Genomic DNA, 18705 nt, shown 5'->3' on the forward strand with positions numbered 1-18705 from the left:
ATTTCAGGTAAAAGATTAAAATACTATATAGTTACGTCGCACACAACGTGTTGCGTGTTTTAATCTCAACGAAATGAGCATAACTTTTTGAATGATAAACTCAATTGTTCATCATTTTCATGTTAAGATGTAATCGAAACTGCCGACAAAGAATACGTACCCATCACATATAAACGATTTGTTTCGATATCAATCATGGTCTTGCAATTGAAACAACTAATTGGAACAAGGGCATACTATCCGGGACACTTCAACTTTCCATGCACATTAACACTGTCTCCATTTATAATAATGCTATTGTAATATGTATCAACGTACCGTGACACTTTCAGCAGATTGGGCATTGACTTCGATCAAGGTTTCCATCATGAATTTAGTGCCGAATATCACTCCATCGAACGTAAAGTTCCAACTGCATAATCATATTGAGAAACAACAAAGTATAATTATTCAATTATGCTTGATGGCTTTTGACTTAATCAATGTTCATTCTACGATACCAAAATTATGAAATTGATTGCTAACGTGTTATGTTTTATTTCCGATAAATTTCTACGAATGAATATAAAGGATGTCAGTTTTTGATTCCCTAGTACGTCATTATTTTATTTTACACATCTATTACGTGCGTCGTGCTCGTTACAAACTTACACTTCAATAGCATAGTTCTCAATTTTAATGACAACGATGTGTGGTTGCTTTCCGTATGAACTCTTCTTTTTGCAATTCCCGACCCAGTGCGTCAAATTCATGGCATACATTTTTTATTGAACACACCCTAACTCTTCAAAGTGCAGTATGAGTGTGCGTCTGTTCAGGCGGGAGGGAATATTTTTCATCTTCAGCTCTTTATGATTATATTTGTAATTTTAATGTGTATTTTGTTGTTGTTGTTTTACTGCCAGATAAACGTTTGTACTCTTTCATTTCACATTCATAACACGACAACATCAATCGTTTTGTAACGAGTGGTCGTTTGATGCATTAAAACACTTAAATATTTTGTTCATCGTGACATATGTGGAAATTCGTATTACTACCATTACAACACCCAATTGATGATTGGTTTATACATTTTCCATAAGTTCAAGTCGATTGAATGTGTAAATTTAAGTGCTGACTTGTTATATAATATAAATAGATTATTTTCGCACATTATCACGATAAACTTGCAAACACCTGTATTATAATAATTGCTTGGATGATCTGTTTTAATTGCTGATACTATTTTTGTTTCCATAAAATGTGTTTTCATTTCTGTTAAGTCAGCATTAAAAATTGCTATGTTTAAAGGAAAAAAACAAATTTCAAACTGGTCACTTGAATAGAGCAAGCATACAACGAGTGTTATCAGAAGTACTATGACCGTTTACTTTAATCTAGTCAGAACGAATCAAATAGACCCCCGCCGTGTTTATTATCGTATGTTTAAACGACTGTTCGTTTAATTATTTATCTTAAAGTGTAGTTGGCAGTACAACATGGCGCATATGTATTGGGTTATATTGGCTTCCCTTTTCGTTTCCGCTGTTCCACTTAAATGTAAGTAATGTATTGTTGATTGTCGAAATCTTACCTGTTGATTCGTCTCGCTTCAATGCACACTTTATTCCCTATTTATTTTCAGCCACCAAAGGACGGGAATTTGTCACTGGATTTCTGAGCTTATCCCCTCAATGCACGTTAAAACTAGATATTGCTTCCAATACAAATGGGGATGTTGAGCTATACGTACCCTATCTAGGAATAAATACCACCTACTCTTTCAATAGAACATTCTCAACTACGTTCAACACTAGTCTTCAGCTTTACGGCACTCGGATCGGACGAAACGGCGTTTATATTAAATCATCAGTTGATATTTCGGTTTATGCAAGTACATACATGTATCAACCTCGTGGAAACGCTGAAGACACTCACGTATGTCTGCCTGTTCAATCGCTTGGGAGAGAATATTATATTGCCAGTTATATCCCCTACCAAGTTTTCGGTGATCCATCACTGTTTATGGTGATATCAGCGTTTGCAAACACTAAGGTTAATATATCATTTCCTAACGGCACATCAATATCAAAGACATTGAACTGGTTGGACGTCTATCAGGAAGCTTCCCCTAGCAACGATCTCACTGGTACTATCGTCCAATCAAGTAAACCAGTATCTGTGGTAAGCGGGACGTCTTGTGCGTATGTCTTTAAAAGCAGTGAATGTGATATGCTTGGTGAGCAAATGATTCCAACGAATAGCTTTCAAACGCATTTCATCATCCCGCCAATCCTGTCCAACCAATTCATGGTTCGTATTTTCAGTAGTCAAAGTAATAACAAGGTATGTGTGAAAGACTCATCATTTGAATATTGCTCAATAATGGATGCAAATCAATGGTTGGAATCGGTACCAAATAATTCGTCCTTAGTCGTCTCTAGTCAAAAACCGATATCCGTCATACAATACAATGGCAATCCAGCGTACATGGCAATTATTCCGGGTATTCGTCAATTTATGAACTCGTATACATTTGTTGTACCAGACGATACTATGATCAACACTCACTATATCTCCGTTACCATACTCTCGTCCGCATCGCTAACACTTCGTTTGGATGAAAAATCACCAGGTGATCAACTTGTTGACACGGCTTACGTGAACACACCATTTAACAACTATACAATCCTCACGTTCGGAATAAAGGCAGGATACCACGTGATGACATCGACTGAAACACATGCTGTGTTCGGATTGATTGTATTTGGAATGTGGGCCTTTGGTGCATACGGTTTTCCTGCAGGGATAAACTTAGGTAAATCATTGCAATTTACTTATAATGAACTTTATGTTATAAACAAACAACATCCAAATAAATCGGTTTATGGAAAAAACAGAAAAAACACCAGCTATTTCTTAAAGTTCATTCATTGTGCGAGAAATGTAACTATGTGAGTTTAACTTGTTACTATTCCTTTAAAATGACTTTCGAATAATAAACGTCGGAACAACTTATCCTTATGATTATTATTGTTGTTTTATTGTTTTAGTGACAACATTTAATTTTTGTGTTAAAGATATTAATATTCAATTATAACTTCGTTTTAAGTGCATTTTCATAAAATGCATTTTTTCCAGACATTGACGAATGTGCATCTAATCCATGCCTGTATGGGAGTACATGTTCAAACGGTGTAAACAGTTACACATGTACCTGTCGAGGTGGCTTAAGCGGAAGGAACTGTGAGATCGGTGAGTAATTGTGGGTTAACCTTCGCAACATCCTAAAAAGGGATGTTGACATACGCTTCCAATGTTTCCAAATTAATGATCCATAATATTCCATTTACTTATTTGTAAGCAAACCCGAATACTTTTGCAAATGAGTGCTTCGTCGTATTACTGACGTTAATATGAACGTGACCATACGAAAAAAATGAACTAAACTCAGACCACATTTTAACTCATCTGAGTCACGGCCGTTAATCACGCGCGCCACCTCTTTTTCAAGATGCATTAATAAATGGGCCAATGCTTCTTCCGAGGTGGCGCTCAGGCCCGGATGTTTTAAAATCTAAAGGATAATTTTACAGGGTGATTAGGTTTTATATGGTTTTTCAACATATTTCGTATTATTTTTAAACATCGGCCAATGTAGTGCGATTCAGCGATTATAAATTTACCAAGGATGGACAGAAACATACAATCACAACCCACTTGGAAACGACGTAAGGACCTTTATTAGTTGTGGCATGATAAAATTCGTAAAAGCAAATCGATGCCTTTTGCCTGTGTGACGAGAAAATTCCCAGCCAATTAAATCGTCCATTACATAAAACGACTGCTTTGAACCTGTACAAGTTAATGCGTGCACAAAAACATCGGCTTCTAGCCAATCTAATAGATAAAATTGCATTTTTCAAAAAGAGATGGGGCCAATGCGAAGGAGATTACGATCAGATTAGGAGGTTGCGCCAATTCACATGTATAGCTATTTTAAAGAGAAATATTTTATGTAATGGTTTCTATTATGTTTACAGGACTTTCATTATGTTTGAGTAAGTTGACTGCTTCAGCAAATTTGAATCGTGTGCGTCTTTAATTAATTAGAAAAAGTAGTTTTCTAATAATGTCTTGCTGGATTTAAACGTTCGTCTTTGTAAGATAAGTACATTTAACATGTATTATACAAAAACAGTTAACGGAAAAAGACCGAGCTATCTTTCGTTTTGTGGAGTTGATAGTGGGTAAAACAACTTATACGAGCCTAATTAAGATTCGTTGACCTTGGTCTTTTTATAAATTAAGCATTTCGATTAAGAGACAAAAATCATCGTTTCAAGAAGAAATATTATCTTATATTTATTTTGTAAAGTATTATACTATATACAAATATACAAATAGTGCTTTTGATGAATTATTATGATAATGTTGAACTTTACGTTATTGGTTTTATTTAGTATTACAAATGTTTGGTAAATATCGTACAATATTTTTTATTCATGTTGGTTACTTCTTTATTGAGTTGATCACTTATATATTAAAAAAACTACATCTTATTTATTATAGAATGAAAAAAATAAATTAAATATAACAAATAACATTATCTATCAGATGTATGTCATTGCGATACGACTGTTACTTGATTCATCCTGCATTGGTGCCACCTCCTCCTATTATTAGCGCCATCTCCTTAGCATCGGCTCCATCTCTGTTGGAATAATGAAAAAATATCTACTACGTCGGCAAGAAGCAGATAGTTGTGTGCATCTAATGTATGCTGTACGAAATCGTTTGATGCCGTTAGCGATTCAATTGGTTGGACATTTTCTCGTCACACAGAAAAACTCATTGAAATGCTTTTAAAAACTCAACCATGCCACAACCTATAAAGGTTCTCAAGTTTTTTAGTGGGTTGAGAATGTATGTTTATGTTCATTTTTGGATAAGTTAATATTTGCTGATTCGCACTGCATTGCCCGATTTTAAAAATAATTCGAAATATGTTAAAATAAACTATATAAAACCTAATCACCCGGTAAAATTATCTATGAAATTTCAAATATCCGAGCCTAAGCGCCACCTCGGAAGATGCATTGCCTCATTTTTTAATGCATCTGTGAAAAGAGGTGGCGCGCGTGATTAACGGCCGTGTAAGCATAACATGCTCATTGTTAGCTTTGAGTTCATCTCTTGTGCATCGTTTCCTGTCCGTCGTCCGTTATCCGTCGTCCGTTATCCGTCGTACATCATCAACATTTACTGTGTGAACACTCTAGATGCCACATTTATTCACACTCATGATGAGCCCTGGACTGACATATTTGTCTCAGTGAGTTTTCAATTAACATCTCGCCTGGGAGACGATTGCACCGCCCACTTGATAACGTGACCTAGCGGTCAAATAACCTAGACAAGCTAACACCAAAGTGGCGTCTATGCTTATAGATTGCGCGACATTCTGGATGATTTTAATAAACATTTGTCATCCCTTATTATAAAACTGATGAAATGGTTTCGTATAATTTATTTATTGGCGAATTCAAACAGTATTAGTTTTTTTTTTAAATATCATTGGCGATCTATATTTGGTATTTTGGTAAGTAAAACACGATCCCAGACGCTACCGCGGGTACCGAAATAACTATGTTACTACCTGTAATGGTGGTATATTAGTAAAAAATAACACTTGTACAATGGTATTTACTGAGGTTATTTAAGAAACATCGTTTTCACATGTTTCTTACACCGCGTTTTATACCTGGGATTGCGATATGTATGAAACGATTTGCTACGCCGATCGGGTAAGGAAATCCCCATGCTATCAGATAAAAACGATAATGTTTTCACTTGATGTTCACGCAAATTAGCGATTTCTAATAATTTGTGATAAGTAAGGCAGCGCCACGTGGCCGCCAGTGGGTTGATTTCATTCCTTCTATGGCTATAGTGCAAGCCTGTGAATACTTTAAACGACACACTTGTTTGATCAATCTTCATGAAACTTCATCACAACATGTGTTCCCATGATGTCAGCCGAGTTCGAAAATAAATCCATCCATCGAAAAACATGGCCGCCAGTGGACGTGGTAGTGTTTCTTATATGACTTTTGTGAAACATTAAGAACACTCGAGAAGTAACCTTTTTTGTCCAATCTTATTGAAACTTGCATAAAACATGCGGTCCGATAACATCTCGGCGCAGTTTGAATTTTTTATGCTTTACAAAACATTGGCCGCCAGTGACTAGGACAGTTTTCCATATATCACTATATAGTGAAACAATTTCTGCCCAGTGTTTATGAATTTGCTCAGAACATTTTTTGTAATGATATATTGAAAATGGTTCCTGTCCGTTAAAACACGCGGTCCCACGGGCGTGTCAATTTTTCTTATATGTCTAAAGTCAAACCTTTGTAATATTCTTGAGGAGCTTTTTAACATATTTTCATATACCTTCCTCAGGACATGTGTTTTCATGATATGTCGACTTAATTGGAAATGGTTCTGGTCTGTTGACCACATGGGTAATATGGGGCAAGGCAATGTTCCTTTAATTGCTTTTGTAAAAAGGTTGTGAACTCTCTAAAAGTCAATATCTCGGCTGAGTTTGTAAATGGTTCGGGTTGAAACACGTGCCCGGGTCGATCATCTTGACACGGTTTAAGCGGCACGGTTTAATTTTCACTTTTGGACCAATCAGCATGACCCTTGATCAAAACCTGTTTTTGGAATGATATCGCGGTCGCCTTCAAAACCGGTTAAGGGAACAATTTATGTTCTGGTCTTAAAGGAGCGACATATATATGGCCTTTGGCCAACTTGTTAAATTTTGATTATGTTTGTTGACTTATTTCGAGTTCTGAAAGCTACCTAAGATTTTGAATTGGCTTGGATTTAATTGTTCTTCCATCACTTTTAAAAGAAGAATGATTCATACAGGTTTTCCTTTGTCCATCAATTGTTCTGACCGTCTTCGGACTTAATGTTACGCATTACTCAAAAGTATTGCTAAAAAGAAGGCTTGAACGGATTTCTATACCTTTTTCTGAGATTATATTCAATTAAATTGATGTACGAAGAATTGAATCCAGAAAAACATGTACTATTCTGATGGTTAAAAACTCTCGCGTTGAAAAAAAATGGTCTAATTCATTCAATTTCAATTCAAGTTTGTCAAATATTGACGGATGCACATCCTCCTTATGTCCATAAGGAGATACATGCTCAAATGTGTTAACCGTTACACTTGTACATACAGGTGGCTTCAGTGGAATGAACTTTAATCAATGTTTGTTTTCGAAGTTCTCAATATCAAAATTGTGTAAACATTTCCGAAAATAGTCCCAGATGAATTAATCTGAATTTGCATATGCTAGATTAAAAGAACATCCCACCACGGCTTGTACATTGTTACTTTATGTTGCCCATGTCTCTAAATTATTGCGGATACGGTGCTTAAACTTTGCATTCACATAAACCAGACTAATAACTTCTGACTAATAACTGCATCTCCATTTTTGGGTAAGACGGTGTTTTTTTTTACATAGTCGAATATTTAGCGTCTTTCTACACAGTATTTAGTTACATTTGCGTCGGTTGTAGCTCAAAAGTTAAAAACAGAATATTATTAAAATTGTGTCATGCGCAACTCAACAATTATTGTTGTAAAAGGGATGAAACTCGCTTATCATATTAACCGACATGTAAACTTGCTTCTTCATGTAGTATGATGACTTTTTAAACATCCACTGTAACCCACGCTTTCAACAGACAACATAAAATGCACCGGATGATATACACATCTTTACTGCCGGCCTAACATATTCTTAGTATGAGTTATGAATGTATAATTTCAATATTCGTCCATGCGATTAATTACCTTTATGTTATAACTCTATTTCCAGATGTTAATGAATGTGCATCCTCCCCATGTCTTCACGGCGGTACATGTTCAGATGGTGTTAACGTTTACACATGTACATGCTCAGCTGGGTTCAGTGGAAGGAATTGTGAAAGCAGTGAGAAATATTGTGGACTCATCTGTTCTCAACATCAAATGAAATGATCTGGCTAATAACCATCAATTTTTCCAAATGAATGAATCACAATATAACTCGGTTTTAAAAAATCAGTTTAAAATTGGGTTCTCCGTCTTGTTCCTGAAAATAAAAACGCAGATACCTGTCTTAATTTTGATTACAAGGTTTGACTTATTTCTTTTTCTAAGAGCTATCGCGGATGTTGCAATTACTTAGTTTTAATTCATATGATCTATGACATTGTTAACACCCACCGTTATACCCCGTCGGGATTCTATCATGGTTCGGCCGTAAACGGAACAAGTATCGAATGTAGACACATCTTTACATGTGCTCACGTTTTCACGTTATATATATAATCCATTTTTGTGTTAAAAAATATTATGCTTATACTATTCATATTTAATGACTATAAAACGTAACAATAACATAAATAATTGATAATATTTTCAAATCATTCTCAGAAATAACTGTGTAATATAAACTGTTGCTATTTTTTCCAGATATTAATGAATGTGCATCCTCTCCATGTCTTCACGGTGGTACATGCTCAGATGGTGTTAACGCTTACACCTGCTCATGCTCAGCTGGCTTCAGTGGAAGTAATTGTGACCTCAGTGAGTAATAGTGTGGTTTCACCTTTCTCAATGTCTAGTTACATATTCTGGACAGTCTGCCATGAATATTTATAAATGAATTAACCCTAATATAAACAATATACATTCAAGCTATAATTCTATTTCCAGATATTAATGAATGTGCATCCTCCCCATGCCTTCATGGCAGTACATGTTCAGATGGTGTTAACGCTTACACATGTACATGCTCAGCTGGCTTCAGTGGAATAAATTGTGGAAGCAGTGAGAAATATTGTAGATTCATCTGCTTAACATCAAACGAAATGATCTGGCCAATCACCATCAATTTTTCCAAATGAATGAACCACAATATAACTCGTTTTTAAGAAATCAGTTTAAAATTGGGTTCTGCGTCTTGTTTTGAAAATAAAATGCAGATACCTGTCTCAATTTTGATTACAAGGTTTGACTTATTTCTTGTTCCAAGAGCCATCGCGGATGTTGCAATTACTTAGTTTCAATTTATATGATCTATGACATTGTTAACATCCACCGTTATCCCCGGTCGGCCGTAAACGGAACAATAATCCAATGCAGACACATCTATACATTTTGCTAATCCATTTTTTTGTGAAACAAAGATTATGCTTATACAATTCATATTTAAAGACTATTAAACGTTACAATACCATTAATAAGTTATAATATTTTCAATTCATTCTCAGAAACACCTGTGCTATATAAACTGTTGCTATTTTTTCCAGATATTAATGAATGTGCATCCTCTCCATGTCTTCACGGTGGTACATGCTCAGATGGTGTTAACGCTTACACCTGCTCATGCTCAGCTGGCTTCATTGGAAGTAATTGTGGCACCGGTTAGTTATATTTCGCTTTCACCATTCTCAACATCCAATGAAATGATCTGGAAAGTCGTCATCGATATCCTATATGAATGAACCCTAATATAACAGGTGTTCGGTTTAAAGAAATCCTTGTAAATTGGGTTTTCGTATTGTTGCTGGCGTAAGTTAGGGACGACCCTTTCAAGGTACATGTAATAAACGAAGAAATACTGAAAGCATTCTCCGTGGTTGCTTTGGCTTAATTCTAATAATAATCCTCCACGTCCAGAAGGTCGGGGTGTTAAGATGTTTCTTTGTCCGTCCATCCTTCAGTAAGTCCGTCGATTTTATGTTACGCATTACAAAACAATATTCCTGTGTAAACAAATTAACCGGCATGTAAAAAAAGTGCACCACCATGTGTTTAATTGACATTTTTCGAAATATACAGCTCGTTATTTATATAAAAAAGAGCCATGTTTTAAATCTTCTCGCTTGTGACTCAAAAGGTATTTGTGCTAGACACTTAAACTGTCTTTACAAACATATTATAAAACATGCAATCATACGCACTTCAAAAGTTTGGTCCGGAGTTTATTCAAATGACTTGCGTTAGGGTCCATGATCATTTAAAAGACGTTTTTCAAACGCATAGTTTAAAATAATTGATCCGTTCAGGCTAAATCAATTACTAATATATTAACCAGAATGTTAACTTGCGCACTTCTATATTTTGGTTCGGATGTTTTCGACATTACCGGACCTTTTACCGATTTCTGTAAAAATGACATTTTTTAAATTGTGTTCACTATATATTATTGATGCTAGAAGGCTTTCGAAAACATACACCATCATACAAAATTTCGCACTTTCAGAATTTAATTAACATTTTAATTACGTGAACAGACTTATGGACCTTTATTAGCAAACAGCCCACATCTTTACATTGTGCAACGTTAAGCTAAACAATAATGCTGTGAAACAATGAAATCATGTAAACTGGCTTCTTCGTGTGGTCTTATCACATTGTTAATTTTCACAGGTTATTACTAATTCAATATGCAATTTGTCTTAAATGGAAATACCTTATAAGGTTTTGTTAATGACGTAACATATATTAAGTATATGGTAGAAACATACATGTATAATGTCAATAACCGTGCCTGCGCACACGTACATCTAAGCTATAACTCTATTTACAGATATTAATGAATGTGCATCCTCCCCATGTCTTCACGGCGGTACATGTTCAGATGGTGTTAATTCTTACACCTGTACATGCTCATCTGGTTTCAGTGGACGAAATTGTGGAATTAGTAAGTAATATTGAGGTTTCATCTGTTCTCAACATCCAATTAAATGATCTGGTCAGACCACCATCAATTTTTGTGATAATCAGTGAGTAATATTGTGTTTTCTTCTTCACGCAGACTCTTTTGTTAACGTTGATCACACATGTGACTACTTTCTGAAAGCCATCGCAGAAACTGCATTTACTCAATTTCAATTCGTACCAAATGCAATAACATTTGTTCGGATCCACCGTTAATCACGCATTAAATAGGCAACTGTTGTTTGATTGGAATCGCCGGACACTTAGCAAGGATTTTTTACTGAGCTGAACATATATGAGATTACATATTCAAACGTCAACTAAAACACGCTTTTTATAGCTTTTGCTGAGATTACTTTCAAACAAATACAGGAACAAATAATTAAAGCAGACAGACATATAATATTTTAATGGTTTAAAACCAATGCGTTTCAACAATCATTTGGTCAAATGGCATATCGATTCCATTTCAAGTTGTTCTACTTGAGATAAAATTTAGTGCAAAGTAGGTATATTAATGTTAAAATAAATAGGTATAATTTTAATTTCATGCAAAATTTTAAAGTCTTGAAAATGCGCATCTTCCCCATATCTTTAAGGAGGTACATTTTTAGATGATGTTAACCGTTACACTTGTACGTACCGCTGGCATTTGTTAAAAGAAATTAAAGGGATCTTTTCACGCTTTGGTAAATTGAGAAAATTGAAAAAAGTTGTTTCAGATTCGCAAATTTTCGTTTTAGTTATGATATTTGTGAGGAAACAGTAATACTGAACATTTACCATGGTCTAATATAGCCATTATATGCATCTTTTGACGATTTTAAAACCTAAAAATTATAAAGCGTTGCAACGCGAAACGATTGAATAATTTGGAGAGTTCTGTTTTTGTCGTTAAATTTTGTGAAACTACGAAGATTGCTTATATAAGGTATAAAATACGTCAAGTATGTGTACTCGGCGGAATAGCTCAGTAGGCTAAAGCGTTTTTACTTCAGGACTCTGGCAGGACTCCAGGGGTCACTGGTTCGAAACCTGCTCCGGGCAATGTTCTTTTCCTTTTTTTAATTTTATTCTTGATTTTTTACTGGAGCTTTTACGATCCAATGTTTACATTTATCAATATAAAGCATTTAATGAATAAGTTAAAAAATGCCAAAATCTGTGAAAAGGCCCCTTTAAAGCACGTTTTGTTTTAACGTTTATCATTATCAAGTTAACTTATGCAGACGATTCCCGCATATAATCGCAGATGAATGAATCATACAATTACATGTGCGCGTTTGAAAACACTCACCCACAAAGACTTGCACAAAGGAGACTCCATCTAGTTTCAGGCTAAAACAGAAGCACACGTCAATGCAGAAATAGCTATTTATTTTGTTTACATTCTCTCTCTTTTGTTTTGTTTTGATAAACACAGACTATGCTTATTGAATTTATAAGAAAGAAAGAAAGACAATAAAATGTTGAAACATTTCATAATTCTGACTATTTTAACGCATTTTCTGAAATACTAGTGAAATAGTTACTATTGCTAAGACTCCAGATATTATGTATATATACACTGTTGTGTTGAGTTTTTGAACTTGCGTATATGTACAGTTTCAGACTCCAATAAACAGTTGGTATGCTACAGTTGTGAAGGCATGTCTCACCTTGAACTCTGTGATTCAGTGAAGAGATGTGGCAATGGGGAAGTGAGTCGATTATACTTATAAATTATATATCTATTTGTGAATGCGATGTAAACAACATATTTTAGAACATTGTATACAACGCACTTTTACGATTTTATTTTATTTTATGTATCTGTACCTGTATAAAGAAATGAAATTGTTTTTAGGTGTGTGTGGTAGAGCGAACTCATATCACGTACAGATCGGGATGTGCCAATAGTTCGGTAATTACAATGTTCATGTTATGTCTTTATCTACTAGTCCATCAAATTTTGATTATAATCTGGGAGTTTTTTTTATTGATTGTCTCTACATAGAGTTTTCCACTTCAGACGAAGTTTTGTGTTATTTGATTAATAAATTATATTTTTATTATTTAATGGTTGTTTATATACTACACTGCATATATGTTTTTTATTGCGATGGTTTGGATTCAGATTTGTTCGACATATTATCCAAGCTCAAGTCACTGCGCAGAATGTTGCAATAACGACTACTGCAATGGACGTGGATGCGGGGATGAAGGTATGCAATATTGAATATCATGTTTGAGCACACATGTAGTTAATTTCTGATTTCTTTATTACCTGTGTTAACATGTATGCATAAGCCAGAGCTAGTTGTGTTTAATATATGTTTAGGTTTAGTCTCAAGGCATGAACGTGGCCCATTGTGCTATGACTGCAATCACGTTCGAACCATTCACGAATGCACGGCCATTAGACCGTGTAATAAACACCAGGTGGGTTTAAATTCGTGCACAATTGTTCGGATGAAATTTCGCACGAATCTGTATTGCCAAAATTAGATATCTACTTATTGTAAAATGAATTTCACATTTGATAAAAGAACACAATGAATGTGGAATGTTCAAACTTATAAACTGTTACATCATAGCAAGAGTATGTATCATTAAATGCATTTTCTTATACAAATTGTTTAATTTCTAGTCATGCAGTGTCGAAGAATATGAATGGCTGGATCACACACATTTCAAGCTCGGATGTGTGGATTTACCGGTATGTCAATATAATTATAGTAAAAAAGGATATACTATGTCTGTAGTTGACAAAACGGTGTAGTAACATTTAATGAATATCGCGTATGTTACAAACGTCGGTTTCAAAAACTACATCAAACACATACTTTTCATGAGCATGAGTGCTCATTGAATGTTCCACAGCAAAAAAGCTTATTTTTATATTATAAATATACTCTTGTACGTGTATATCTCAGTATTCATTAATTCTGAACGAATTTTCAGTGCAGCGCTATAGGAGACGGATTTCTTGGTTCTTTGCCACGCTGTAAATCCTGCTGTGACCAGGACTTTTGCAACACCAATTGCACACTCCACCAGACCGTAGCAATAATTGGTAACCAATACATCTGTTCAAAGAATCAATAATTGCAAAACCGTATAGGTTGCGTCTGTAAATAATCTTATTTGATAACACCTATAAAATGCTTAAGACGATAAGAGTTAATTATATTATCCACCGACACATTAAACAACATTTTTTTAGCAATGAAGCTTATACATTCTATAAGCATACATACGTGTTGTTTGAATAACGTACAATATTTTAGCGAGAAAAGCATACACAGAAAAGATCATTGACGGGGTACAAAATCCTCCGTTGTTCATAAATTGAACATAGCTTGCACGAAATAGAAGTCAGTTGATTAAAAGTTGTTTTATATCTGAGATATTTGCTATTTATGTGCAGGTATTAATAAGTTTGAGTATTTTTATAAAGTAAGCATGTCCCCTTTGATAAATAACACCGAAATAATAAATGCTAATATTTTATTACAGGGTGACACGACGGCTATCTGGCAAAGTATTGTGCGTTTGTATTGACCATGATAATACAATGTACACACGCGCATATGGAGATTAAATTCACAGAATATTATGTTGTTAAACTTTTATAGTGTATACATATATTCACTTCAACTAGACTACTCATCTACACACTTATCATACACATGCATACTAACAATTTCTACATACTTCTGGTTAAACAAGAAACTTCTACAAGTATATTCAGACGATAGGCAACAATAAGTATTAAACGGTCGTAGTAAATGTACATTTTTTTTCTTACACAAATGTTGTATCTCAATGATAATGAAAGTTTATTTGATCCGCTAATAAATAATCTATAAATTACTTAAGAATAGTAAAATAATAGTAAAATAGTCCATAGTAAATAGTATAAAAATGAAATCAAGCTTCATGCACACAAGTAAGTAAAAACATTATTATACGATTTTTGTTTGCAATTTACATGCAGTTCACGTTTTGTTTCACGGGGTTTGCATATAAAAACAAATATAGCTTCTTACACTTGTAAGGTTGTCTGTCCTAATACTAGCGCAATTTTGATTTCTTTTTAAGTTATAATCATCCATCGTTAAATGGTCCTGTTTCAATTTGTTCTAGATAAGAAAAACGTGATGCCATACTCATTTGAAATAAACATTGAGAGATATGTTCACAGAAGACCATTGAACTTACCACACTGAATATGATTAACTCTTTGTGCATTGTTGGAACATTTTAAAAATGGAATTTTCGTTAATTATGGCGACATTTTTATTTAGTTTTTTTTTCTGTTATCAAATACCTTCGTTATAAAAATTACACACAAACAACAACAAAGAATGTGCATGGCATCAACGCATTCGGCTACAAACGTGATGTGTAATAAGTTTCTTTGTCTGCAATGTGGTAATATGACAAATAGCGTGCGAAGACAAAGACCGTATTCTACCTTTAACATTAATATAATAGATGTTTTGTTCAAATTCATATCCATGTTTCATACATTGTTCAAACATAATGACATACATTTAAATCACGGTCATAAAACAATACACGTCAACAACATCGAAAAACTTTAATTTGAAGCTTAGTGTCGAATTTATTATATACGAAAACTTCATCTCGCATCCAGACGTTACTATATAATTAGTGTTATAGTTATTACAATAATTAGAATATTGATTTATTACGATATAAGCGATTATTCTGAATATTAAACTCTTCAAAATCAGGGCAATCATAAACCATCAAATACAAATATCGCATGAGTTTGTTCTTTAATCACATTAACTAAATAAACGTTTCGAGATATAAAACGTGTTAAATTTCACGCACAATAACTACCATAAGTTAATTGTTAGGAAGTCGCATTTTACCTATGACGATTTTGAATTACATTTGCAACAGATACTATTCTATAGATGCGTTTTAGCAAGAGAATATTGACAATACATACAGATATTATGTTTATGCGTTTGCCATCACTTGCATGGTCCTTAAAGCAAAAGTTTCGAAAATAAACTAATATGACGAAAGTTTTCGTGATCGAATTAGATCCTTCACTGTATCTACCTAATTAACTCCCTTAGTTATATATCTTTCAAGTAAACAATATAAACAAATGACTTGTTATTCACAAGGTAAGGGCATTGTCGTTTAAGAAATGATTTGTTAAGCATTATTAGAGCATTTGATATTATAAGAATGTGTGAAGTAAAATCCTGTATATATATGTTCATCGAGAGTAACCAAATTTGTGTTTTCATGTTCTTTATTCCTATTTCGAATAAGGATAAGGAAAGTTCCTCTTTCCTTATTCAATCTTAACACATTTGATACAACATGTTTAAGAAAAGCATGCATACAATTCGTAAGTAAATCAAAACAAACTAGCTCTAATATATTTACTTTATGTATTCCGTTACAAATTCACGTTTCTTCTTAGAGGTTGCATACATTTTGTTTAAACCGAACTTGCATTTTCTACTTGGATCACATCTTCAAAACCTAAAGCCTATAACATAATTTCACATTTATGTGATACAAAAATGCAATTTATTACATTTCAACATGTTCGTTATTATACCCCAATTCATTTTTCCCGGCTGAATAAGAAATCCAGTTCCGTATTCCTTATTCAACCGAAAAAGAAACTGGAATTGTCTTACTTAAACATCAGTGAAATTGATCCAAAGTGTACCACATATTAATGAACATCATATTATTCGTAGGTAAGATATAAAAAAATATTTACTGCAATACATTTCTACTTAATTAAAATACATGAATAAGGAACAATAAACTGGTTTAAGGACATTTTGGTACTTAAATAATATTAAACTGAACCAAAAGAGACTAATTACTCAATAACACTCATTATAAATGTAAGTTGGGTATCAAAACCATTACTTGATTTGCATTCTTACTTGATTTTATTGAATAATAAGCCAGTCCCTTATTCAACCTGAATAAGGAATAAGGAACTGGTTCCTTATTTATTATTCAAATCGATTAAGGAACTGGCATATTCTTACTAAAATTAATTAAAACGAACCTAAGAAACCAATATATCAATGAAAAGCGTTTTAAATGTAGCTCGAATAATGAAATGGACTTTTCTTATTAAATAATAAATTCATATGAGCAACAGAGACCATTCAATCAATGAAAATCATTGTATATAGGTTTGATACCAAAATATGTATTGCAGTACAAATCTACTTAGTTTATTAAAATGACAACCTAGTGCCCGTTTTTGCTATCGAGTAAGAAAAAAGTAACCAGTTGCTATAACTTCGTAAAATTGAACTGGTTATCAAATAGACCAGCGCCCTTTCTTCGCTTCCCGCTACCTGTCATCGTGCGCTAATGTTGAAGGTCGCCGGACATAATGTTGGCAATCAAGATCGAGAAAACGCGTTTTCAGTGATAGAAAATATATTTTAATGGAGACACTTAATTGCAGCTTGTTCACGCGTTAAAAAATCACAATCAAAATATAAAGGCATATCGATGAAACGTTGCAGTCTACTAGAGGCAACCGGGCCGCTGCTTACGGTGCAGTCTCGCCTTTATGGTGACGTCAATGATGTCTTACTGACGACAAAGTTGTCCGAAATATATATGATGATCCCCTAATGTATCGTTGGTCTGCACTAGCGAGAGATATGAATTAAATGTCGAAATGGTTAATACAGTCAAGAACACATTCTTGTTTGAAGGCATTTCATTATTTTACCATAGCATAGAGGTTACATTTACTCCTCGTGTTTATTTTATTTGTAAATTTCACAACACTTTTTTCTATCTCGTCCCATGATATACTAACTCGAGGAAACGACTTACTTACTCGTGGAACCGAGTTAGCTATGTCGTGGGAACAACTTACTAAGTGGAGGGAACGAGATAGAAAAAATAAAGAGTGCACAACTTAATAAAACAGAAGTGCAATGAAAAAAAGAGCGGTGCAGGAAATAAAGGAAGGATGCTTGAAAAAAAGAGGGGAACATTTTTGCTTACCCTACGTAACGACTTACTAACTCGTGGGAAGGAAGTCGTTCCCACGACATAGCTAACTCTTTCTTTCCTCTCGAGTTGTGTTGATCAAAGCAATGCTTATTTTCTGAATAGATGGCGTCAAAGCTACCACTCATGGCGTTTACTCAGCGGTTGAAGGCTCTCGAGTCTGTTTCCTGAGTAGAACAAGTACACCGATGGTCTTCGGCATAAATTATTTTGTAATGCAGTGGTCATATACAAGCACTGCTGTTAGAGCAATAAATGCATATCTGTCAATTGAATGAATTGAGATTGTGTGTGCCAAAGTGTATTAAATGTGTTGAAGCTGTTGCAATGAAGATAGACATTTAAATCTTTTTGGTTCAATATATGTGTTGTGTGTAAGCACTTCCTTATTCGATTTGAATAAGGAAAACGGAACCAGTTCCTTAATCCTTATTTCAACCGAATAAGGAACTGGGTTATCATTAAATAAAACTAGGAAGAAATATATTGCAATACATATGAAATTTGAACCTACACATACCATGATTTTCATTGCCATTAGTTATTCTTTGATTAATTTAAATTTATTTAAGAAAATAACATTTCCTTATAATCGTCTTGATAATACTTGTTTTCAGCGTTTATCGTCACATATGACGTGACAGAATATATCTATACAAAATAATCCAGGTTAAATAACACACACACGCAAAAAGCATATCCGAAAGTGATCGTCTGAAATACAGGCTTCTGGCTTCTGAATAAGGAACTTACTTTTTACTTATTCCTTATTCAGATGCCATAATTGCTGATACTTAAAATCGAATCATTCTGGCATAGCACAACTTTATAATATATTATTGACGCTTTTTAAAGTAAGATTTGTTATTTATATCACTGATACAGTT

At 34.0% G+C, this 18705-nt stretch overlaps 1 protein-coding gene across 1 annotated transcript; it reads left to right on the plus strand.

Annotated features, from left to right (window-relative positions):
* The first annotated feature begins 1438 nt into the window (after positions 1-1438).
* LOC127834348 (IgGFc-binding protein-like) lies at positions 1439-14381 on the plus strand. Its single transcript, XM_052360108.1, has 14 exons — positions 1439-1542; positions 1628-2800; positions 3124-3237; positions 7893-8006; positions 8531-8644; positions 9370-9483; positions 10653-10766; positions 12389-12483; positions 12630-12686; positions 12900-12987; positions 13104-13204; positions 13413-13481; positions 13727-13838; positions 14282-14381. The coding sequence occupies exons 1-14, from the start codon at positions 1482-1484 to the stop codon at positions 14284-14286; spliced, it is 2331 nt and encodes a 776-aa protein (XP_052216068.1). The 5' UTR covers positions 1439-1481; the 3' UTR covers positions 14287-14381.
* The last annotated feature ends 4324 nt before the right edge of the window (positions 14382-18705 follow it).

This window comes from Dreissena polymorpha, chromosome 6, assembly GCF_020536995.1.
Source record: "Dreissena polymorpha isolate Duluth1 chromosome 6, UMN_Dpol_1.0, whole genome shotgun sequence".
Classification (NCBI taxonomy): domain Eukaryota; kingdom Metazoa; phylum Mollusca; class Bivalvia; order Myida; family Dreissenidae; genus Dreissena; species Dreissena polymorpha.

Excerpts from the sequence above, each read along its gene's own strand:
- LOC127834348 (XM_052360108.1), top strand. The coding sequence starts at position 1,482 with ATGGCGCATATGTATTGGGTTATATTGGCTTCCCTTTTCGTTTCCGCT. Across the intron at positions 10,767-12,388 it reads TGGACGAAATTGTGGAATTA|TTTCAGACTCCAATAAACAG; the intron begins GTAAGTAATATT and ends GTATATGTACAG. Across the intron at positions 12,484-12,629 it reads AGAGATGTGGCAATGGGGAA|GTGTGTGTGGTAGAGCGAAC; the intron begins GTGAGTCGATTA and ends AATTGTTTTTAG.